Source organism: Arvicola amphibius, chromosome 12, assembly GCF_903992535.2.
Source record: "Arvicola amphibius chromosome 12, mArvAmp1.2, whole genome shotgun sequence".
Lineage (NCBI taxonomy): Eukaryota > Metazoa > Chordata > Mammalia > Rodentia > Cricetidae > Arvicola > Arvicola amphibius.
Genome location: NC_052058.2, coordinates 86792970 through 86817985, shown reverse-complemented (window position 1 = coordinate 86817985; position 25016 = coordinate 86792970). Strand labels below are relative to the sequence as shown.

Sequence of the window (25016 nt, the reverse complement as noted above, 5' to 3'; positions counted from 1 at the left end):
GTGGAAGGGAAGCCCAGACAAGCACCTCACAGAAGATGGGACTCCACTCATGGGTTCTCTGCCTCAACCCTACTAGTGTTTGGGACTTTGTGGATGGGGTTTCCAGCAGTGTAGGCTGTCGAGCAGCTCTGTCTGAGCTCTGCCTGTTTTATGCCCACAGGACCTCCTCTTCTCTTGTCATGGCCAAACATGTCTGTAGCTGTTGTCAGTGTCCTCTGGGCACAAAATCTCCCTCTCCTAAGGACCACTGATCTCAGGGGACAGCAAAAGAACCTCCTGTGAAAGATGACCTCATCTGGGGGGGTCAGCATGGGAGGAGGAAGAAAGGGAACCCTGGGAAGAAGTCATCCATTGAGAAGGGGGTGGAATGTGACATTTGGGCTCAGTGACTATGAAACTCAGAGACACCGACAAGCAGTTTGAGAGGCGCGATGAGCACAGAAGGTTGAGAGGGGAGGGGAGAGGAGATGTAGAAACGCAAGGAAACCGCGAACAGAGCAACCCCGAGGGAAACCGAGAAGAGAGCAGCCCCAGACTGCAGGGTGTTCATACCGAGCACGCTCCCTACACCAAGTATGTGTGTCTCTGTGTGCACTAGCTAGCAAGGGTGCCCTGGAAACACAATTGCGCACGTTGCAGAATCTGAAAAGTATATTAACTTACATAAAATGTGCACAGATGAAGAGCAGGGCTGCATATTCGTAGACATTGCAGCAGCACAAGGTTATAGCCATGAGCAGAAGACCGATTTGGTGTCAGTGGCTGCCTTTGGGGAAGAGAAGGTAACAAGACAGAAAGCCTCAGAGGGAGGCCTAGCTCTACTTGCCTTTTCTTATGGGGGGGACCAACAGAAAGGAGTGGTTAGAGTGATATTCCCTGCTTTTCTGAAACACTTGAAACAGTTCAGACAGTAATTTTCATGTGTGAGAAGGAATGCGGTATGGAATACAGGCAACAGTGGGTGTGTGGGGATTATATGTATGGGGTACACACAACAGTGGGTGTGTGAGGATTGTGTGTATGGGGTGCACACAACAGTGGGTGTGTGAGGGAGTGTGTATGGGGTACACACAACAGTGGGTGGATGCATGTGTCTGCGGACCCTAGAGATGTCACATGTCATCTTCATGTGCGTTTTCAAACCTGATTTTTTAAGCCAGAGTCTCTCATTGAACCTGGAAATCACTGAAGCCCCAGGGACCTTCCTGTCCCTTCTTCTTTACTGCTGAGATTACAGGCTTCCATAGAATCCACCTTTTAAATATATATCTATTTATAAATATGTTATATAACATACATTAAGCTACTACACATAAATATATATTCTGTTAATGATGTGTGTCTATGTCTGTGTGGTATGTACTCGTGTGTGAGGGTACCTGAGACAGTTTTACAGTGTTGGCGGGAGGAGGCTGTGCTAGACTTCACAGGCTAAGTCTGAAGTTGGTGGAAGAGGGAGCACAGGAGGATGGGGAAGAGGCAGAGACAGGACCTGTGTACTAACACCACAGAAAGCTGGTTATAGACCCAGCCACACATTGCAGACCTGGACTTCTGTGCTGTGCGAAGAAATTTCAGTTCTCCTACATGATGATCACTACTGAGAAAATTGAATGTTTTTAGTATGGTGAGTGTGTGAGCATGTGTGTGTGCACACACGTGTGCATGTGTGTGGTATGGATGGGATGGAAACCGGGGTCTTCTATATGCTAGGCAAGAGCAAGTGCTTTTCTCCTGAGACCGTGGGTAATGCATCGTCCTTGGCTAGCCAAGTGATGCTTCTTTCAAAGGCAAAGGCAGTGATAAAGGCGGCATTTTTTAGGTAAAAGGGTGTGAAATTGAGGAAGTGCACATCCTATAACTGCAGTTTCCTCTGTGTATTGGGTGTGCAGAGCTTGGTTGTAAGAACAGGGAGAGAAAGGTTGGAGGGTGGGGAGACACAGGAAAGTGTTGCCATTAAAGTCTCATCTCAATTGGGGTTGGGGACTGGAGGTTTGTGGTGACCTCCTATGTATGCAGTGTGATCCCCACCCCACCCCCTTCAAGAGTGCTTTAATTCCTGAGAGTTCAGAGAAGACCTGAGTGATTTGCTTAATTTGGAATATGAGTTTCAGGAAGGATGAAGCAGAAAGCCAGCCGGTGGGGTTTTTGAGTCTGACTTGGAAGGAAAATAAACCAGGAAGTCGTGTGTGGATCCAGCAGAGAAGGCAGGGCTGAGGAGCTGAGCCTCTGGGTGAAGTAGAAAAGCCGGTAGAGCTAAGGATTGTGGGGAAGAAAGATCCAAAGATGAAGTGCTGTGACGGGAAAATGTTCCTGTAGGAGTGAAGTGCTTGTGGTGAGGTGAGTTGGGTCCTGGCAGGAGCTGGAAGGCAGTCCCAAGAGGAGCTGGATTCTCCATGCACGGTCTGGAGTTGAGAACATGAGGTCATATAAAAGGTCATTGGATGGGCTGGCCTCAAGAGTAGTGAGAGTTCCCATGGTGACTGCAAGTCTTCTGGTGAAGAGGATGACGGCAACCAAAATCCTTAGACTAAAACAACAACGAACAAACCAGACACAGCAGTCTGCTCCAGGATCAGACGCTGAGGAGAAGGAAGGGTTAAGCTGAGAGATCAGCAGAGTGCTCAAGGGAGACACTGTCATTGCCAGACACAGGGGGAGTGATGTGTCCTCCCTGCAGTGACACGTGGAGACACTGTCTACCCTCCCAGCTCTGAGGACTTTCTGGTGTGAGACAGGGACAGGATGCAGACGGGATGATGTGGGGAAGTTGTGTGCATGCCAGAAGCCTGGGCAAGAGGTGGTGGTAAGGAGAAGCGGGCCAAAGAAAGAGTAAACTGGGGCCCGCTGGATGCTCAGAGTCAGGGAGGTGCTTGCTGCCAAGCCCTATGACTTGGGTTTGACCCCCAGAGCCCACGTGGTAGAAGGAGAGGCCTAATGACTGCTGATGGGTCTCTAACTTCTAGACTCACCAAGGCATGTGCCCCCCCCCCCACAAAATAAATAAATGTAAAAGAGAACTTGGAAGAACAAACTCAGAAATCGTTTTCCTCCCAGAAGAAAAGACAAAAGCTTTGCAACAGCTAGTGTGTTGAAACTCCTGTTTGAGATCAGAAGAGCCAAAGAATTAAAGGGCCAGGCCCTTGAGTTAGTAGAGGATCAAAGTTTCACAGCAAGACCCCTAGCAGAAGGGTGCCAGGGGCCCACTGAAGAAGTATGCCCATTAGCAAGGACCATTTCCTTGCCAACAGAGCTATAAGGGGAGGAGGGAAGTTGGGCTAACTGCTGCCTTTGCCCCTCCAGGCGACTCGAACTTCCCGCAAAGCCATTGCCTTTGGTAAGCGCTCACACTCCATGAAGCGGAACCCCAATGCGCCTGTCACTAAGGCCGGCTGGCTCTTCAAACAGGTGAGGCCACCCTGCCATGTTGCCTACAGTAACCAGCACTTTCTCCTTGGCCTTCTCTACTCTCAGCAGCCCATGTCATCTTTGGTGTGTTTTCCTGTTGTCTCTGAACGTCGCCCAGTTGTATTGTTGGACCCTAGCGTCCAATCACTGAGGAGAAGGAGTCGCCCCAAGAGACCATCTCTCAATATCATAGCTGATGTAAAAGCATGAGGATTTTATTAATTCTGTCATGACAGGGTCTTTCAGCAGTCGGGAGGCTAGAAGACCCTGAATGTCTGGTACAGCCTATTTTTAAAGGGAAAAACCACAGAAGGAAGGGGTGTCTGGGGGTTGTTCTTTAACTATTATGATTGGCTTATTAAAAAAGGCTATTACCAATAATTGGCTGGAGAGTGGTTGCCAGATCAGATGAGGTAAAGGGAAACTTCTGAGGGTCACTTTGCCCCTTCCCAGGGACTAAGTCAAAACATCAGTAACTGAGTCAACACCTAAGGGTTATCTTGCCCCTATTCAGGGAGATGGAACATTCCCAACATCTCAGTATGTGCATGCAAAGCTGTTATGTCCTTGGTTCCCAGGGGAGGTGGGGAAGTACTGAGAGTTGTCAGAAATGGCTTCAGAATTGTCTTAAAGTTCTACAGTATAAAGATTCTGAGAAATTGAAAACCTCCCCAAAGTTAATTAGTGTCAAATTTGGGGATCCAAAATGAGGTTCCTTAGGGGTAGATGCAATGACTTTGAAAGATGCCAGGTCAGTAATCCGATCAGAGCACAGGGCACGTTCCCTGCGCATCCTCTTGCTGAGTGGGGGTGGGGTAGCTTCAGGTACTGGAGTTTACCACCTTTCCCTGGATGGACACTGCTGTATTCTTCTCTTCTCACTCTGGGGTACCTTTTGCCCCCTTTATCCTCCCCAAGGGAGGTCCGGAGCCTCAGAACGACAGAACCAGAAAGTCACTGGCAATAATAATCTGATGTCAGTTCCCAGCATCTGGGATCTCAAGGGAGTTTTGCTACCACGTGCTGGTGGCGGGCGCTGCAGCTCAAGCCCAGTGTCCTTGTAACCAGTGCAGTGCTGGCTGCATCTGCCTCCTCTTCCGCACCCAGCTCATGGCCTGCCTGTCTGTCTCTCTGTATGTCCTGCAGGCCAGCTCTGGGGTGAAGCAGTGGAACAAGCGCTGGTTTGTCCTGGTCGATCGCTGCCTCTTTTACTACAAAGGTGAGTGACCCAGGGGGAGCCGTGGACCACTCCGCCCACTCCACCTCGTCCTGCCTTGCAGTTGGGTTCTGCTTCCGGAGCTCTCAGGAGCTCCCTGGCAAGTGGGTCTCTCCAGGCAGGATCCTAGCAACGGCAGGGTGTGGCAAAGGACGTCACAGCACAATCTCAGATTCAGTCACTGCTCATTCAGTTCCTAGCCATAAATACTTCTCTGGGAGGCAACAGTTCTGGCTCCCAACTGATAATACAGCAGGTGAACAGGGCAGACGTTGGGGTGGTGAGATTCCTGGGTGAGAGGAGAAAAAGGACAAGGAGGAGGAGGTCACTAGTTACTCCTGATGGAGGCTGGTGTTGATTTTCCTCCAGGTCCCACAGAATATGCAATCTAATCTGGCATATCAGACTCTTACCATATTGTTTACTGTGAAGCCTACAGCACTAAAATCTGGGCAGCTGGGCAGCTGATGTTCGGGCGATACTGGATAAACAAATAGTCCTGGCATCTGCCCTCTCTGTCACATTCACGTGGGGCTCCCTGCCCCAACACAGGAGGACAAAGATCTGATGAGCTCTGGCTCAGCCTCTTCCAGAAAGTTAAAGTGTAGACAGCAACATGTATCAGGGTGAGCACAGATGACCCAAGCAAGGGCTAAGGACGATAATGGTGACATCATATCGGGCTGCTGCAGTGGGAAGGGGTGGGTGGGAGGGATGAGAAGAGAGGTTGAGACACTCTCTAAGCAAGGGAGGCTGTGCGCTTCGCTCATTTACCTGCAGGATGAAGAAGCCCTGCTTTCCTCTGGCCTCCCGAGAGCAGTGGTGAATCATTAACTTCAGTGAACACATGTACCAGCTCACCCTCTGTCCCGGAGCTGCTCTTGCTGAGTTGTAACCACGCAGGGCCTATGGATACAGGGACAGAGGAAAGTCTGGAACTGAGGGATAAGAAATTTCCTTGCCCTAGAACCGGTCTCTGAGGAGAAGGGCAGGGCGTACCAAAGGATGCTCTTGCGCCACAGAGGGATGGTCTCATGATACCCCCATATTGATGGATTTTCTTTGGCTGGGTAATTGATAAAGGAGAGAGGTTTGTTTTGGCCTTTGGATCTGGAGGCTAGGAGGTATGAGAGCTCGGTGCCAGCATGATTAGCTTGGGGGCGGTGCTAGGGGGACATCTGGGCTGCTTTGGCGCATGCACGTCAGAAACTAAAAGGTCAAGCGGAAACGTGGGAAAACACAGAACAACTTTGCTTCCCAGCACCCTGCTCTGGAGGAGAAGCCCACTCTGAGATGGGCTTGTCAGCTGGGCACACCTTTAATCCCAGCACTCAGGAAGCAGAGGCAGGTGGATCTCAGTGAGTTCAAGGCCTGAGGTCTCTGGGCCAGTTAGGGGTAGGGATACATAAATGAGACATGTCTCAAAGAAAAACAAAAAAAAAAAGATGGGCACACCTTGCCCTTGATGATCTCCCCACCGTTGTGTGGGAATCAGATTTCAGCAGGCGAGGGCTGGGACCAACTGGCTGTAGTCAAACACGGCACCTCCTGATCCATACTCAGCCATCTGGATGGTGACAGCTTTGGTTTCCCCAGAGACAGTCCTGGGGTTCCACTCCAAAACCCCTTTTTTTTCTGACTTAGCCATTTCCCATGGTAGTATAGGAAGGACTGGACAGAGAAGCTGAAAAACAGACCAGCTGTCTCATGAGTATGACCAGAGAAGCAGACTCGGGGAGTCTATAACTTAAAATGATTTCTTCTGTGTGGAAATCAACTGGATGGTTTTCAGGGGCTATGGCCTAGGAAACAAAGAGAAATACTGGGGAAGGAAGAAGGGCTTGCCCTGCCTCATAGAAGTCCCACACCTGTCCCACAGAATATTTCTGCCCTTTCTGGTCTCCTTTTGACAGCTGGGACACTGGCTAGGCAATCCTTCAGGATCCAGGATGAATTGTGTAGTAGCCTGATCCTGGGATGCACAGCTAGACTCTTGCAGCACCTGCCTTCCTGTTGACGTCAAGGGCCTTAATGGCATCCATAGCAAAGTAAGACCACTTACATAGAGACCACTGGGCCTAGAAGGACCTCAGAAAGAGTTCCCCTCAAGCCAGGTTTGGTGGTTCACAGCTGCAATGCCATCACTGGAGATGCCAAGGCAGGGGAGTCATTAGCACAAGGCTACATCGTAAATCCAAGGTCATACAGGGCCCCATCTCAAAATAAAAACACCCAAAGCATTACCCAAAGGAGTCACTACCTCCATCCTTCCCCCTTCTCTGTGTGTTGCTGTTGAAATTGTCCTGCTTATCAGCACAGGGCAGATAAGATAGGGGGTAAAGGATGCTGGCTTTGGAGTTAGGCTTCCTGCATTTTAAGATTAATTACACTTTTTACGGTTAAGGAAACTGGACAAATCACTTAGCATCTCACTTGACAATGGGGAATAGTAAAGCCTCTTAGTGGGGCAGATAGGAGTGTTGGGTCTATAAGGTGTTGAACCAGTCAGACTCAAAATGAATACATGGACTATTCATTGATGTTTATCCTAGTGAGGTTGAGGAACTCCTTGCCCTTCCTTCTGCATTAGCACCATTGGCTCACATGCATGAGCATGTGCAAGCACACACATGTGTGTGCACACACACATGCACACACCTTTGTGCCTCTGTTTCCCTGACAGATGAGAAGGAGGAGAGCATCCTGGGCAGCATCCCCCTGTTGAGTTTCCGGGTTGCAGCCGTGCAGCCCTCAGACAACATCAGCCGGAAGCACACATTTAAGGTCAGCTGGACTTCCCCTTCTGGGCAGGGAAAGGAGGGAGTCTGCTCTTCTAGAACTCGGGGCTGGTGCAGGCTAAAGAGCATGTCCCTTAGAAGCCCTTGCATGGTGGCAGAGAAGGGAGCAGGCAGTGACCCCTAGACTCATCTGGATGCCTGGGAGGGAAAGCGAGGCCATGCTGGCACTCCCTTTTCTTCTCCGGGGGGAAAATGGCACAGGTGAGCCAACAGAACTGTGCTTCTGGGATTCCATGCGGTTCACCAGGAAGAAAATTATGTCCTGAGCCTTTTGGACCTTCTGCCTAGCAGCCTACCCCCTCCCTCGCTACAGAGCAGAGCTGTGGTGGGCGGGGTTCGTTCTGAAGTCTTTTCTGAATAGGTTTTCTTTCTACTTGGAGCCTAGGGATATGGAGGCATTCCCCCCACCCCCCACCCCCAGTCAAACTTAATCAAATTTTCATCTTTAGAGAATATTAGGAGTTGAATTTGTTTTAAACTTGAGTTACAAACCTTATGGAGATAGCATTACCTCGGCCTTGTGGTCCTGGGAATGGAACCCAGGGCCGTGTTGATGCTGAGCAAGTACCCTGTCATAGAGATGCATCCTTGGCCATGCAGACGACAATTTGAGAGGACAAGTGCACGGGAAAATGGGACTCGCCTCCTGTTCAGTGTCCCTTCTCAGAACCCCTGGGGGACCTACTCAGCAAAGCTGTGCCTGCAGCTGGCTCATCGGAGGCCGGTATTTTTCCACGTTTAAAAATTCATGACCCATTAAAAACTATAAAAATCCCATGCCCTTTGTGTTTTGTGATGCAAAGAGCCGTAGGCTCCTTTTCAGAATATGAAATAATAATATCGGCTCTGTGTGTCTTAGTATAAAGCCCTCCCTCCCCTTAGTTGAGAATTACAGCCCAGGACCCTTAGAGATTAATGCCATGGCTTTAAACATGTGGCAGAAACTACAGGTGGCGCTAGGTTGGTGTCTAAGCTTGCAAGGCTCTTTCTGCCCTTAGATCATGGTAAAAAAGAGGTGGTCAGAGCACATGGGGCCCCGCCTAGGGAGCAGGGAGGGGCCTATTTGCCACATAATTAGTTTCCTTCCTCCTAGGGTTTCATGCCAGAGGTGTGAACAGAATGAACAATTAATAAAACTCTAACTCCAGGGAGCTGGGTTCTAGCTGGGAAAATAGGAACAGGCTGTTGAACCAACAAGCAGACCCGCTCCACAGATACATTCGCACCCACACACCGTCCACAGCCTGTCTCGCCTGCCCTTCATACCAGACCTGTCAGAGCCTCAAGCTGGAGCTGTGCCGAGTGCAGCATCCGATAAATGTCCCAGAATGACTGATACACACCTGCCTTGTGGAGCCTAGAGCTCACCACTGTGCCTGCCAGTCACTCACACCCTCCTCCTTTCCCCGAGTCCTACACTGTCTCTTTCAGGGCCCCACGTGATAGCTATGTCCAGTGTCCTACAAAGGGTTCTGACTGGTTCTATTCAATGTCCCATCCCCAGGGAAGGGAGGGGAGCTGAGACAGACAGACATGAGGCTTGTCCTGTTGTGGCCACCAAGCACAAGTCTTGGATGGCAAATAATGAGGAGCCAGGAACTGTCCCTGCCTGGCTACGGTTGAATGACTTAGCTTCTTTTACCCCCCTCCCCACTCCCCAGCTCCTTTCATATTAGAAGCTGATGCCCCTCCCTGTACCTCATCAATAGCCCTGTCTTTTCCCAGGCCCTCTGCCTTCTCCTGTCACAAGCACTTGGTCCTGGGTCTGTTTGCTCCTTGTTCCTTGTGGCATGTTTTGTTCCCAGTGTGACCGAGCTCAAGTGCAATCTTTATCTTCCTTGTGACTGGTGCCCCAGCCAGCAAGCTGCACACACAGGTCGTTCATGGAATAAACAGGTTCACCTGCTGACTCCCACCTACCCCACAACACACCAGCAGCCCTGCCTGTGTCTCCCACGCCACCATGCTAACCCTGTATTCTTGTCCCAGCAGACCTTCCTGGGCTCTGGGCACTGCTATTCCATTTCAAGGCCCAGCATCCTCCTTCCCCTCTTTACAGCTCCCTTTTGTCTAGCACCACCCTTATACAGCTCTGCCTCCTGCTGGGCCCTCTGCTGAAGGGCTGTCCAGCCAGAGCCAGGAAGCTTCAGTCCTGGATCAGAGAATTCCAGATTGAGGAAGGGTGAAGGTGGAGACGGAAGTGGGGCACACAGAAGGGAGTCTCCTGAAGTTTGGGCCAGAAAACAGTGGAAGGGTGTGCGTATGACGTGTTCAGGAAAGCCTTGAGTTTAGCCAGAGAGGGTCTGGCCTTTCCCCTTCGACTCCTATCAACCTATAGGTTAGCACCCAGGGGGGCCACCGCCAGAATGAGACTCCTAATCATATCTGGAAGCCCCTGTTAGGTGACATAAATTTTAATTACCGTTCTTTTAGGAGTTGAGGTTGTCACCAGGGGAGTATGCTAAGGTTCCAGAAGGAACCTAGCTAGTCCTGTGGCCTTTCCCACCTTGAGTTTTACTAGGCAGAACCTCTCTTCCCTACCGCCCATCCTTGCATCATTTAAACTGGAGCAAAATCGCAACTTGTCTGCCAGAAGAGCTGGGGTTAACAATGGGGCTCCCCGATTCACTGCCCACCATAGTTCAGATTCCCGTAGTGCGTACCCTCTGTGCCCCTTCCCTTGTTGGGCTGAGCTGGGCACTGCTGAGTGCTGTCCTATGGGGTGGTAACACTGACGAGAAAGGAACATCCCGTCATACTGTCTCGTGCTCCTCACTCTCTGGTGTCTCTTCCTCTGGTGTCGGTTGACTTGTCTCTGCCTCTCCTCCTTCTGGCCGCATGAGGACCCTCTCCTCTGGACAGAAGCTCTCTTCTGGCTTCCAGCCCGCTGTGCCTGCTCACGGCCATCATCTAGGTAGTGTGTTCTGTCTGTTTGCTAGTATGTGCCCTGCATGCCATGGATGCTCAGGTGTCTCCTCTTGAGCAAGGGGTAGGGCCAGCTTCTTCGTAGTTAAATTGGGCTTGAGATGGACCTGTTTTGGGGACTATCTCTCCCAGCCCTCGGGTAATTCTCATGTTACTAAGGTGGAATTGAAGGGGAGACGGACGGGCTGTGGTAATTGTCCCTCCTGCTTACAACCACTTCAGGTTGGGGAGGTAGGCTCCTTTTCCTGCTTTGAGATCATATTCAGAGGCCTAGCCCAGGCTGTACCTGAGAGGTAGCTGCAGGCCACCCTCCTTGCCTGGCTCCTAAGCTCCTCTGGGGAGAAGCTAGGGGCTGTAAACAGCCTGACTGACTGACTGCCCTTCCTGTGGGTGTTGGTGTCCTTTCCCTGCAGGTGACTGTTTATCGGGTAGACGAGGCTGGGGCCGGTTCCACGCACTGCCTCTTCCCACAGGCCGAGCACGCTGGAGTCCGCACCTACTTCTTCAGCGCTGAGAGCCCTGAGGAGCAAGAGGCCTGGATCCAGGCCATGGGCGAGGCTGCTCGGGTACAGATCCCTCCAGCCCAGAAGTCAGTGCCTCAGCCTGTGCGGCACAGGTGAGTACCAGGGTGCCTGGCATGGAAGGGAGGAAAGGAAAGACAGACACGATAAAGTACTCAGCTTTGTACCATTGCTGCCCTACCCCCCCCCCCCCCCCCCCCCCCCCCCCCGCCGTGTATGCTTAAACCTCTGGAGTGAATGAGGACCACCTCCCTGCGTCTAAGCACCAGGCCTGGCCGGCAGGTTGCAGAACCCAGATTTCGTCTCCCCTGACCAGTTCCTCCTCTTCTTTCTGAGCTGGGAGAGTCTGCAAAGAGTTCCACTGAAGCTTGGCCAGGAGCCAGAGACTAGGGTCATTTACTCACTGTTCCAGGCTGTTTGCGTTAAACACCGTGGAGGAAAATGGAGTCAGGTTTGAATCATAACTATGTTAGCTACTTGGCCACAGTGTGACCCGAGGATGCGTGAGTTAACCTCTCAGAACGCAACTTTTCTCGTCTCGAGTCTACTCGAGTCTAGCAGTTGGATTTGTCCTGGATCCTGGAGGCAGCAGGTTGTGTTTGAGGTTCTGACAACACCGCCACACTGTGTTCTCAGGGCCCAACTCTTCCTCCCCTGTGTGGAGCCCCCAGTTAGGTGAATGGGGATCCAGAAGAAAGGGCCTTCAGTGTAGACCCCAGGTCTGTCTACGTGTCTTAGAAACCTTTACCCAACAGTGTTTCAGCAAGGAAGCTTGACCTCAGGAAGCTCTAGGGAGAAGTTACCCCAAGGGTTCATCTTTGTGCATCGCCAGAGCTTTATCCATTGGCTTCACAGATCCGCCAAGAAGAGGACAGACTGGCTGACTAGTCAGTGTTTGTAGTGCTGCGGTAGACACTGGCCAAAGGCAGCTTGGGAAGGAAAGCGTTTATCTCCTCTTGTAGTTGGTAGTCCATCCGGGGACTTCCCATCATCCAGAAAAGTCAGGGCAGGAACTCCAGGCCGAAGCCTGGAGGCAGGAACTGAAGCAGAAGCCATGTAGAAACGCAGCTTACTGGCTGATTCCCGTGGATTTCTCAGCCTGCTTTCTTACACTGTCCAGGGGCACCTGCTCAGGGGGTGACCCTGCCCATGGGGGGCTGGGTCCTCCCACATCAATCATCAATCAAAAAATTGCCCAACAGACTTGTGTTATGGAGTAATACTCTCAGTTTAGATTCCTTCTCCCCGGATAGCTCTAGGTCGACAAACAATAAACAATAAACAAACAAACAAATAAATAAATAAATAAATTTAAAAAATAACCAGAACCCAGATCCTAGAGCGGGTCCTAGGAGCACCACGAATGAAAACTGTCATGTTCCTGCCCTGTGGAGATCACATCCTGACGCCACTGGACCCGGAAGGGCTGTGCTTTGGAGAAGAACCTTGGTGTCTTCCTGCTTAGAGACAGTGACTTGTGCCTTTGCTGCCCGCCATGCTGTATCTCACAGCAGTCCTCTGAGGGCAGGCGGTATTCTGTCCAGTCTGCCAGCGATGAGTCCGCAGAACTCGTGGGAAGACACAGGGTGGACCTGTAACAAGTCTTTTGCTACGCAGAGTAGCTGCCCTGAAACTGGGGTACAGTGTCAGCTGGGTCTGGAGGGCTGGATTGGAGGCCGGTAATAGAGAAGACTGAAGAGAGAGGCCACCACGGCCAATGGCTGGGCGCTGTATCGGCAGCAGAAGGGAGAGTGGTTTGGGCAATGGGCCTGGAGGGCAGAGCAAGTGTAGTGTTCACTGGAGGGTTATGTGACTTTATCTTGTCACTGCCCGGAAATAAAGTAAAGCCTGGGATTTTGGAAGAAGAATTGGGTTCACTCTACCTTGGTTCCATCACTGCCTTTCTGCCTCTTCCTTTCCACTCCCCCCAACCCACTTACCCCCGCCCTACCCCACACTGCTGGGTTAGTGCAACTGACAGCCTCTACCTTGGCATCCTGCAGCCACGAGAAGCCAGACTCGGAGAACATTCCACCCAGCAAAGCTCATCAGCAGCCACCTCTCAACAGTCTCCCCAAGCCAGAGCCTGAGGCCAAGACTCGAGGGGAGGGGGACGGCAGAGGCTGCGAGAAGGCCGAGAGAAGGCCCGAGAGGCCTGAAGTCAAGAAAGAGCCTCTAGTGAAAGCCAATGGCCTTCCATCTGGACCTGAATCAGCCTCAGAGCCTGGCAGTCCTTACCCTGATGGCCCAAGGGTCCCTAGAGGTGGAGAACCACCCTCCCAGCCCAATGGCTGGCAGTATAACTCCCCAAGCCGACCAGGGAGCACGGCTTTCCCCCCTCATGATGGGGACACTGGGGGGAACCGGCGGAGCTTTCCACCGCGCACTGACCCCGACAAAATTGCCCAACGCAAAAGCTCCATGAATCAGCTTCAGCAGTGGGTGAACCTGCGCCGTGGGGTGCCCCCACCCGAAGACCTTCGGAGGTGAGGTGGCCTGTGTGGGGGTTGTTATAGCTAGGGCATGGGAAGGGGGCGTAACCTATGAGACAGCCCTTTATTAAGAACCTTCTGGAAGCTGACTATGCTGGGAAGCCAACACAGACCCTGAGGCTCAGCTTGTCCAAATCCTTGCCTCTGATCTCTGTCTGCTACCTTCAAAGGGAAGGACAGAGCTGGGCATGGTGGCATATTCGTGTAATCTCAACACTTGGGAGGCAGAGGTGGGAGGATCAGGAGTTCTGAGGTTACCCTCCACTGCTTAGTAGGTTGGAGAATAGTCTAGACACGAGACCCTATCTGAGAGAGAGAAGAGCAGAGGAGAGGGGAGGAAGGGGAAGGGAGGGGAGGGGAAGGGAGGAGAAGGGGAGGGAATGAGAGGAAAGGGGAGGGGGAGGGAGGGATATACAATACCATGCCTGGGATAGGCAGAAGTCAGGCAGGTATAGAGGCAGGCCTTGAAGCTCTTCCTCAAACACCAGTCCATGCTACAGGTCCTGTAACATCTGAAGCCAGTGCTTCTATTCACTGGGATCCGAACTATGTATGCCGTTTTAAATGGATCTGTTGTTTCAAAGCCACAGTTTATAGCAAGTTTTTGTATGTGTGTGTGGGGGGATATTGTCTTAAAGAAGCAAGGCACCTCATTTGTCCTGTTTTGTTCCTTGATGACCAGTTTGCTCCATGGATAAATACACGCATCTATCTGATGACTGGCTTTCAAATATTTGGTGGTACCCATTGAGTCTGATAGTGTTTGCCAGGGCAAATGAGCTCGGGATGTAGGGAGCTCTGTGGATTGTGGGTACAGTCTCGGGGGCGGGGATCTTGAGCCCTGAAGAAGCCACCTTTCTAGACAGTTAATGTCTCACTGTTGGTGACTGGGTACCTGGGCATTGGCTGTAAGTCTAGGCGCCTACTGGCTCTGATAGCGTCTAACTAGAAGGCCACACTGTCATCCTCCAGGAGTGTGGTACGTTTGTGTATTTTCCTCTACCGCCTGTCTTGGAAAGGACCTGGTGAATTGGTTGATAGAGATGACAGATAAGGCCTAGGGCTATCTTCCAGGACATTTTGTTTTAAAGACACACAGGTTGAACTCCAAATGGTGCAATCTTCTGCTCTAGGAATCTGGTAGAGGGTGGGACTTTTTCTTGCCTCTAGGATAAGCCTAGAACCTGCCTTGGGCAGTGGCCTCCCTTGTGTGCTCACTGGATGCCCCGGGACTCCATCACCTTTTCAAGCACCGACTGTTAGCTGGAGGGCTGGGGGGTGGACTGGGTGCTCAGGTCCATGTTGTCTGCTTTCCTTATAATGCCCCCCTTCAGTCCTTCAAGGTTCTACCCCGTGTCCCGCCGGGTCCCTGAGTATTACAGCCCCTACTCCTCCCAGTACCCCGAGGATTACCAGTACTACCCACCTGGAGTGCGACCAGACAGCATCTGCTCCATGCCAGCCTACGACAGGATCAGTCCGCCCTGGGCCCTGGAGGACAAGCGCCACTCCTTCCGCAATGGGAGCGGACCCACTTACCAGCTTCGTGAATGGAAGGAGCCCGCCAGCTATGGGCGTCAGGATGGCACTGTTTGGATCCCCAGCCCCTCCCGGCAGCCTGTCTATTATGATGAGCTGGATGCTGCCTCTGGCTCCCTGCGACGCCTGTCCTTACAACCCCGTTCCCACTCTGTGCCCCGCTCACCCAGCCAGGGCTCGTACAGTCGTGCCCGAATCTACTCCCCCGTGCGCTCACCTAGTGCCCGTTTTGATCGACTACCACCTCGCAGCGAGGACATCTATGCAGACCCTGCTGCCTATGTCATGAGGCGTTCCATCAGCTCCCCAAAGGTGAGTCATCAGCCCACCATCTGCTGAGAAGGGGTGCAAATGCTGGGATATCTGGGATCTGCCCCAGGGAGCCTGCCCTGTGGTACCATCCCTAAGAGAACTGCTTTGGGGGATGTTCTGGCTTCTAAATAGGACCCCTGCCCATTCCCAGGTTGTGTTAAATATAGTGCCATGTCTAAGAGAATAGAAAAGATCTGTCCTCTGGTCTTGAGGTCTCAGATAGGTTGTTGTGAATGGGGTTGCTGTACATTTTAGTTTGAACTCTGCCCTTATAACCTTGAACTTTACTTGGTGGGAAGTCCACAGCCCAGCCATATCCTCTCACCTCTGAAATCCCCTTTCTCTTCCAGTATGATTACCTGGGAGACAGGCGGCCAGTCCCTGCAGGACTGTTCCCCTACAACTACCCACCATCCCCCACGGTCCACGATAAGATGGTATGTCCTCTCCTCCCTTCCACTCCACCTCAGGACCTCCTTGCCTGCATCCACCCAAGGTGGAGCTGAACTGGGGCAGGAGCCAGGGATGCTCTGGGCCCAGTGCCTGGCCCGTGTATTTGTAGAAGTCTCTGGATACCTCCTCCTTCCCCGCCAAACTCAAGCCCTCAGAATAGGGTTTGGTGCCAGCTGCCCCTTCTTCTCTGTGGCACAGAGCAGAGAGCACAGGCTCTCCGGCTCCTCCGTCCCTCAGTGCAGCTCTTCTCACCAGCACGCAAGAGGAGGGGCCAGGGTTAGCTAGGAGTATGAGCTGGATGCAGAGGCAGGCTAGGACTCCCAGGCTAGAGCATGTGGACTTTCCCCCTTGGTGTATTGCCTCAGGCTTGCTTCTGTTTGGAATGCCACCTGTGGGGAAGGGGCAGGGTTCTGATTGAGGAAGAAAGGGTGGACCACATTGTCTTTGCTCCCTTTCCTGCTGTTTCTATGAAATGTGTGCCTCTGGAGATGACTCCACATCATCCAGACACTCCACATCAGTGGGTTGGGGACTAAAGAGTCTGTGTCCCATACACAGCAAGGGAGGCCAGGGTGCAGGAGGCTGGCGGATGTGAGGATAGCCACTCCCTACACTGATGCTCACCGTAGCCTTGATCCACAGCAAATGTACCTTTCCAGATGTACCTGTTTTCCCAGAAAAAATTGGAAACACTTCTGATCAGATTTGCAGGGTAAACAGAGATAACAGCGGAGAGAGAGTGTGTCCTTCATCCCCTCTCCCCTGCCTGGTCTTGTCCCCTTCTACCCTAGAACCACTTAAGGACAAGACAGAGACTTTTCCCTGTCCATGCCCAGCTAACTCTTAACTACTTTGCTTCTTCTTCTTCTTTTTTTTTATCGTTTTCTTTTGTGTGTTCCTGTTTGTTTGTGTTGCTGGTTGGCCCTTGGGCCTCGGGCTCCGGGTAGGATGAACTGTTAGATCTTCAGTTGCAAAGAAACCTAGAGTATTTGGACCAGCAGGTAGGCAGAGCTGGTGCCCTCGCCATCCCATGCCCTCCTGTCCTGTCTCCCTCCCCCATCCCTAACATCCTTCAACCATCAGACAACCTTTGTTGGCGTCACCAGGACCCAATAAAGTGGCTTGTGTTTTTGTTTGCTCCCTCATCCCCTTTCCCTCGGAATCCCTTATGGGCAGCTGGGGTTGTCCTCAGAAAAGAAATATATGAATGGGAAGACAAATAATTAATTACCACTATCCACACTCTCCAGTGCTCAACCCATGTGGAACTGGCCTCACGGGCAGGTGGGAGTTGGCATTTTTGCTCAAGAGAGTAGAGACAAGATTTGTGCCTAAGATGCCAGGGGTTTAGTTAAGACTGGATGTGGGAAATTTATATCCTGTTTTACTGGTCATTGGTAAGCTCTCTAGTTATAAACTGTGGTCCTATAGATTTGCCCTAGTATGATTTAGAAAATTATATCAATTCCATATATTGGTTAGTCCCTCAACAAAGCTCTTCTGCATATACAGCTCATGGTCCCGAGAATTCAGTGTAGTTGACAGAGGCAGTAATGTCAGCTCAGGTTGGGTGATAAGCAAGCTGACCAGGCAATGAATATTCCAGTGAGCCAGGAGCTGCTGGCTGCCTGGTTCCTACTCCAGGCTTTTCCCTTTGCTCCCCTGCCTTTTAACTCCAAAGAGGGCTATCTAAAAATAGTCGGTATATACAGGTTTCAGGTAAACCCATATGCTTATTCTTAGATATGTTACAACTCATAGGGAGTCTGGAAGTCCTTATTATTTTCCTGTGAAACCGGCCTGGGGTGGTAGAGATGATCATAGTGATAATATTAAGAATAGCTAAGGTATGGTGGTGCATGCTTTTAATCCCAACACTCGGGAGGCAAGGGCAGCTGGATCTCTGTAAGTTTAAAGCCAGCCTGACCTACATAATGAGTTCCTGGCTACGTAAAGTTACACAGTGAGACCCTGTCTCAATAATAATAATAATAACAACAACAACAACAACAACAATAATAGCAGCCACAATAATTTGGTGCTTCCTCCGTGCCTTATAATAGACTGAATATAATAGATCACAATTCTTTTAATTTTTGTAATAATTCTACAAGAAGGGAAATGTGACTATCCTGTTTTACAGACAAGGAAATAAAGTACAGAGGTTTAAAAACATGCCAAGGACACAGTGAGCAAACAGAAGAGTTTAGGTTTTACCCCAGTTCTTAATTGGGAGACAAGGCCAGAATCACATCTCAACCTGTTCAGACTCATAAATCCGTAGGCAGAAACGTGACCTTAGTATGGCTATATTCACGGCTACGACTCTACATTCTTCCAATAACTGTTATGTGACCTGTCATCTCCTATGGCCTCCCTGTTTATGGTGAGATCATCTTTGTAAAAGGCCTTAGGCACTGGGAAGCTCTGACTGCCAGAGTTTAGTCAGCAGGACCTTCTCTTGGCCCTCAAGGACCTTGCATTCTTGTTTCAAAAGCCATGCATTATATCTATGCTGTAAGCATGCTGGGCCATGTGGGATGAACCCCAGGACGCCCTCTCCCAAGCATGGCTGCAAGTGCTGGATCCTCCCAGAGGGAAGCAAGACCTGTGATGCGGGATCAGAGCAACCACCACCAGCCTCCCAAGCAGGCTGTCCTCCTTGTAGCTTTGTGGCTTGTTCTGCTCTGTACAATGACTGCCTGTCCCAGCATTTAACACAGAGTGACTTTTGCCCCCCCAGAGGGGTTGACTGCTAGGGTCTTCAGCGTCACCTCTGTATTACCCTCCTGCCTGTAGGAGGATGTTCTTATAGGCAACCCTGTGTGATGAGGGGCCAGACACAGTCAGGGGGTGCCATGCTGGGCAGCCCCGGGGATGTGTCAGTCTCCCTGGTTCTTTATTTTCAGACACAGTGGAGTCTACTCTTCTTCAGAGTAGAGAGAATCAGATTGGGAAGCATGGGGGAGCTCTGTGGCGCATTGTTCCAGCAAACCTCTGATGGGAAAGAAGCGAGGTCAACGGGTGCCCAGGGAGACCCTGGTCCCCCTTGTCCACTATACACTCACAAACGCGTGCACACAGACAGGCACACAGTTGGTTGCTTTAAGTAGATAGTAGCAAAAGCCAGTAGAGATCAGGCACTGGTGACATACACCTCCAATCCCAGGATTTGGGAGACAGAGTCAGATGGATATCTGTGAGTTCAAAGCCACCGTGGGCTATGCATGATCAATGCAGAAATAAATCCAGGTGGTGGTGCCCTACACCTTTAATCCCAGTACTAGGGAGTCATATGCCCTTAATCCCAGCACAGGACAGAATATAAAATGCCAGGAGAGAGGGGCTGATCTGCTTAGTTTGCGGTCGTCCAGCCTTGGTAAAGGGAAGGCTTCTCTAGTGACTTGACTGCTTTGCTCTTTTGGTTTTTGGGTTTTTGTCTCTGAGTTTTTATTATTCGTGCTACATTTGGCACCCAACATAGGGCTTGAACCCATGACCCTGAGATTAAGAGTCTCACGTTCTATGTTAAAGGTGTGTGTCACCACTCCCTGACCTCTAGTGGCTTTAGCTTTGCCTCTGGTCTTCAGGCAAGATTTATTTATAAAAACACAAGTAATATAGCAATACAGATAGGGACTGGATTGACTTCGGATCTTTACACAAAATAAGGAGGCTGTTCTATTGGGTTTGTAGTTCTTATGCTCCCCCTTATACTATGGGCACTCTTGAAGCCTTTACATCACACAGAAAACCCTAACTATGCGTACAGTAGTAGAAAAATTGGATTTTAGAAAGTCTTTTAAAATACTGCAGACCTGGGGCTGGAGAGTTGGCTCCAGTTCAGACCACTGGCTGCTCTTCCAGGGGACCCGGGTTTGGTTACCAGCACCCATGTGACAGCTCACAAGCACCTGCCAATCCTCTAGGGCATCCAGTGCCCTCTTCCGGCCTCTGTGGGCCCATGTTACACATACATGCCGGCAAAATGTACGCATAAAGTAAAAGCTTTTTGTTTTTAATTAAAATGCTGTAGACCCTGCGGATGGGAGCATTGGTTGCCTTTCTCTCTGTCCACAGCATGGCAGAAAGAAAGCTGTGTTTGGGGTGTTGTCTCAAGAGGTCAGAGAAAGAAAAGACAGCAGGCCTGACCAAGACTGGGGAGTCGTGGATAAAACCCTGACCCCACAAGGCCATCCCTGATGTGGCTCTGTCCTTGGCTTAGTTACTTTATGTCTCCAAAGCTTTCCCTGTCTTCCCTGTACACCTCCCTTCTGTCTTCTCCTGCCATCTGCTGTGGAACGTGTAGTTAAAGGGACACAGCCAAGGACATTCCCTGACAGTTTCGGTTTTGATTCTCTCCCAGCGGAACCAATGGACTAATGAGGGCATATCTGATTGGTTTGGTTGGCCCTCCCTCTCTCTCCATCCCTCCCTCTCTCTCCAGCCCTCCTTCTCTCTCCAGCCCTCCCTCCCCCTTTCAGTTTCCCCTTCCACTTTCCCAGTGATCCTTGAAATTAATAGATGACGTGGCAGAGAGCAGTGTTCCGACACCTGGTGTCCCTTTAACATGGCTCACTTGTCTCGACCTCCTTGTTCACTTCCCAGTGCCATCCGAGATCCTTCCTCATGGATGCTGCCAGCCCAGCTCTGGAAACTGTGTAGCGATCTGGAGGTGGGGGGGGGGGGTTGTTGCTGCTTAGAGAGTAGGTCCCAGGTTTGCTCTTTCAGTTCGGTTCAATGTCAGTTTGAGGAGACTGTGTGGTCTTCATCGGAAGCAGTGTGAGAAGTGGGAAGGAGCGGACAGCTTGGCCAGTGTGGTCAGGCACCCTTAGGGCAGAGTCCTTGGGCCTTGCCAGGTATCTTCCACGCTGTCAGCAAGGGTCTAGGGCCTCCCAGCACCCTACTGTGGCATTTACCCGAGGACAGCATCCATCAGTTACTGGTCCTGAAACAGTTCACAGGCTGAAAAAATGACGAAGCCAAGCACCGGGTGCTGGAGGCCCCAAGAGCAGCTGCCCCTCCCTGTTTACTGCCGAGCACCACAGGGGGTGTGGGGAGACAGGCTCCCCAAGGCTGAGTGGATCCTCTGTTCCTTCCCCTGCTGCAGATGGGTGAGAGCGAGACTCTCATCAGTATGGTGAACCGTATGGTGGAGAGCTCCTCCCCCAGGGCCCAGCTCTTCATGCAAGTAAGGCCTCTGCCTGCTGCCGGCATGGTCCCTGTCAATGCCATCTCAGCTGCTTGCGCATGGTCGGGTCACCCCATGTGGGATGAGGGGTCACTCAACCCATTCATCTACCCAGATATCCCCCTGTCCTCTCCCCAGCTCCACCATGCCGCCTTCATTCTTCATGTTCACAGATAAAACCAATGCATTTCCTGAAGCGTTAAAACAGCCAGCAGCAGCATCTCATGCTCGCTGAGGATTGCAAACCTGCTTTTGAATGCCCAGGATGCCCAGTTCATAATTGCTATTGTTCTTGACAATTATTCCCGGGGCTGGGGCATGAGAGGAGGGTGTCACGGGTTTGTGAAACATGTCACGATGACTGCCGTGACAAGGCCGCATTAGCTGGCTTTTGGAATCTTGCCAGTCCTGGCTTAGACTGAGCTCTGTGAATGGTGTGTTCAGTTTATGGGGACAGCAGTTCTCCAGGTTTCTGGTGCTTGTTTCTGCCACGCTCTCCTGTGCTGTCCCTACAAACGGCCCACGAGTCACTGGTGTTCTCATGATTGTTACCATCGAGAATGCTGCCTTCCGGCAGGCCTCCAGCAGAGGACAGGAGACACAGGTTATGTGGCCAACAAAGTTCTAACGTCTCCAGAATCAGCCACGGACAATCAGGATAAAATCAAGATGGCACCATCACAGACTTCACAGAGTTAGCTTGAGTCCCTGGCACGGGGGCGTAGCGCACGATGGGCAGGGGTCTCTGGCAGAAAGGAAGCAGGATTGTGATGTCAGCTTTCCCACTTACCCAGCCTCCCCTCCCTCTGCCGTAGTAACCGACCTCATGTTCCTGCAGGTCCCTGCATACCCAGAGGTGTTCCGGGATGGCCTCCACACCTTCAAGTTAAACGAGCAAGACACGGATGTAAGGGCAGCTCTCCCTGCTCCCTCTGGTCACGGTGCTCGTGTTGTTCTCTGCACCCTTGCTTCCCCTATGGGACTTTTTCTCCATCCCCCTCGCTCCCCTGGTGGCAGTTTACATTTGACTTGCGCCCTCTCATCAGGACCACAGATACAGCATCCCACCTGCTCTCTCCTCCTCCTTCCCCTTCTCTTCTCGGACTTCACATTACCTCATCTCCCACTTTGGCTCTGTGGGTCTGTCTACACCAAGCAGTATAGACAGTGGAATCTGCTTAGGGCAAAGACGTAGGCTTCGTTTGACTGTAAATCAGTCAGTTCACTCTACCCAGCCTTTGGTAGACACTGCAAGATAATAGTGAGACTACAGCCTGCTTCTGCCTTCCAGGGGATTTATGCAGTGGGAGGCCCCAGGTAGCCTCAGATGTCAACATTAGATTCATTTACTGAACAGGAATAAGATTGGGTCAAGGGTAAAACAGGTAGCCAATGATAAAGGCCTTGAGAGAAAAAGCCCCAAGGGGCAAGATTTGGCTCATTAGAAAGAGGACCAAACATAAGACGTGAGTTAAGAGAGACATGAGAAGACTCCTTAGAACTGAGAGTAGGCTCTGCCTGCAGCCCCACCACTGATCCTGCCTCGTAGCAGATCCAGGCCGAGGCCTAGGAAGGGCATTCAGGCAAGGACCAACTAAAAGGAGCTCCCATCAGCCATCCTGAAACCTTAGAGCAATGGTTCTCAAACTTCCTAGCGGTGTGACCCTTTAATACAGTTCCTCATGTGTGGTGATCCCAACCATAAAGTTATTTTGTTGCTACTTCCTAACTGTAATTTTGCTACTTTTATGAATCGTAATGTAGACATCTGATATGCACCCCCTATGGGGGTCGTGACCCACATGTTGAGAACTGCTGCCTTAGAGGAAGAGAATTCAGAATCTCAGGATAAGAGACTGGGGCCCATGGGGCTGAGGGCCCAGTTTACACTACATTGCTTCTTTTAAGACTGCTTGTTCCCATACCCTGTCTGTCCCCTACCCGAGCCAAGGAGGTGAAGCCATATTGTCTTCTCAGCCTTCTGGGCACTGTACCCCCACAGTAGGATAGGATGCACTTGACCCCCTGCTTCCTCCACTCAGAGGATTGTCGTATCTCGTTTCCTAAGATGAAGAGATCCTTCATGCTCTTTCCTGAGCTTTCAAGGTGACGGTGAAGGCCCAGGTTCCTTGGCTGGGGAAAGTGGCGGTATCCAGAGGCCAGGCCCTGCCAGCCCGATTCCCAAGTCCCCACAAAACCATGTCCTTCATCTCCTCCTTTCTCCCCTCTGGGCCCTTAGAAGCTTCTGGGCAAGCTGTGTGAACAGAACAAGGTGGTGCGGGAGCAGGACCGGCTGGTGCAACAGTTGCGAGCAGAGAAGGTGAGAATCTGGGGTGTTTTTAGAGGCGGGGCTGGCATGGGGATGATGAGATGCCATCTCTGTCCTTACAACGCTTGAGAGACTTTTTATTCCTCAGACTTCTTATCTCTCAGGGACAACAGCCAATTTGAGGACAACCTTTGCTAGGCTGCCTGATTGAGCTACTAGGGGCTTGGGCATCTAGAGGAGGTCCCCCAGGGCAGCTCACACCATCCCTGTCTTTCTTTAGGAGAGCCTGGAAAGTGCCTTGATGGGAACCCACCAGGAGCTGGAGATGTTTGGAAGCCAGCCCGCCTACCCAGAGAAGCTGCTGCACAAGAAGGAGTCTCTCCAAAACCAGCTCATCAACATCCGGGTGGAACTGTCACAGGCCACTACGGTAACCCGCCGTGGAGCAGGGCCTGCGGCTGTTGGCCTCCCCTTTGTGCTACCCTGACCCGGGTATCTCCTAAGACAGCGGAAGCAGTGATGCAAGGGCACTCCTATGCAGCGGGCATGCATAAATAGCAAGTCTGCCTACCTGTTCATTCCAAAGTGTCTCTACCCAGCGAACAAGCTCACTCCCCACAGGCTGCATTTGAGGCAGTGCAATAGCTGAGGGTTACTGAGTTCCTTGGTTCATCTAACCCGTATACTGTTCACTTTGCCCTCTGCCTTGAGGAAGCAGGGCACTGGCTGGCTTGCCATTGCCCAGTCATGGCACAAGGGTGGAAGGCAATGCAACTTGTTCCAATAACAGTGGCCCAGAAGAGAAGGAGGGTCTCTATGGGGAGAGAATCAGCTCTCTCCCAGGCTCCTTCTCTCGACCCTCATTTCTTGTTCCCTGTCCTGAGTGGAACAGAAGACTCTGACTGAGGACTTTCCTCTGTGACCTGGAAGGATCCAGCATTTTCTTTAGTGTGCCATGGGATATTTCTGGCCCCTCTAGAAGGGTTAGTGAGAGCCGTCATCAGAATGCCCGAGCTTTGTTACCTTCTTGCCAGACTTCAGACCTGAGGTATCCCAGCCCCAGACTCCATGGCAGCAGTAGAAGGGAGGCCTTGTTGAAGGCAGTTTCCTCCCTGGTTTAGCTGCTTTTCTCGTTGCTCTGACAAAGGGCTTTTGACTCTCACAGTTTGAAGGGAATATGCCCACCACTGTGGCGGCTGTCCCCTTGTACCGGCGTTAAGAAAGCAGAGATGGATGGGGCACTCAGTTCGCCATGATCTTTGTGTTCAGTCCTGGTGATCTTCAATCCCATCAAGCTGAGGAGATGAACTGTCACATTTGGTAATCCTCTCCCCTGCAGGCACTGACCAACAGCACAGCGGTGTATGAGAACCTCGAGTCTGAGGTCTCTGCCCTGCACGACGACCTCTGGGAACAGCTCAACTTGGACATCCAGGTGAAAGGGGGAGCCCCAAGCATGGCGGGTGGGCAAGGTGTGGTCTGCATCTTCTCTTGTCCTTTGTGGCAAAGGAGAGCAGAGTGGCTGCCTTTCTCAATTTAGCCATTTTAATATAAGACAAGGAACTTGTCCTGAGATAGATGGTGGGGAGTGGGGGGACAGAGACAGAAGGATAGAGAGAGACACAGAGAGAGAAAGGGAGAGGAGAGAGAAAGAAGAAAAGAGGGACCCGGACTACTGAAGCCTATACTTCCAGGCTGAAGACAAAGTGAGAATTTTCCTCTCAACTCACAGGGGCTGGAGCTAATGAGGCAAGAGACTTAGGTTAGAAGCAGCGTATTCTGTGGCTGAAAGGGTTTAAAAACAGATATGCGGTTATAAATACCCCTAGACACTGGAGAGGCTGGCAGTGCAGGAGCCACCTATGCAGTTTTAGAAACAACAGGGCTTATCT

At 51.3% G+C, this 25016-nt stretch overlaps 1 protein-coding gene across 15 annotated transcripts in view; it reads left to right on the top strand.

Annotated features, from left to right (window-relative positions):
* Positions 1-25016, top strand: part of Plekha6 (pleckstrin homology domain containing A6) — a 142441-nt gene that overhangs the window by 96941 nt on the left and 20484 nt on the right. For 6 of the 15 annotated variants that reach the window (XM_038349921.2, XM_038349924.2, XM_038349920.2 and 3 more), the window contains 12 exons: positions 3304-3408; positions 4555-4627; positions 7308-7408; positions 10761-10963; positions 12872-13354; positions 14695-15211; positions 15562-15648; positions 16612-16665; positions 21694-21762; positions 23095-23175; positions 23405-23554; positions 24464-24559. In XM_038349921.2, the coding sequence (XP_038205849.1) occupies positions 3304-3408; positions 4555-4627; positions 7308-7408; positions 10761-10963; positions 12872-13354; positions 14695-15211; positions 15562-15648; positions 16612-16665; positions 21694-21762; positions 23095-23175; positions 23405-23554; positions 24464-24559 (2019 nt within the window). Of the gene's footprint in view, positions 1-3303; positions 3409-4554; positions 4628-7307; positions 7409-8175; positions 10337-10760; positions 10964-12871; positions 13355-14694; positions 15212-15561; positions 15649-16611; positions 16666-20774; positions 20856-21693; positions 21763-23094; positions 23176-23404; positions 23555-24463; positions 24560-25016 lie in introns of those variants that run through there. The other 9 variants (XM_038349926.2, XM_038349928.2, XM_038349936.2 and 6 more) reach the window with 8 other exon arrangements.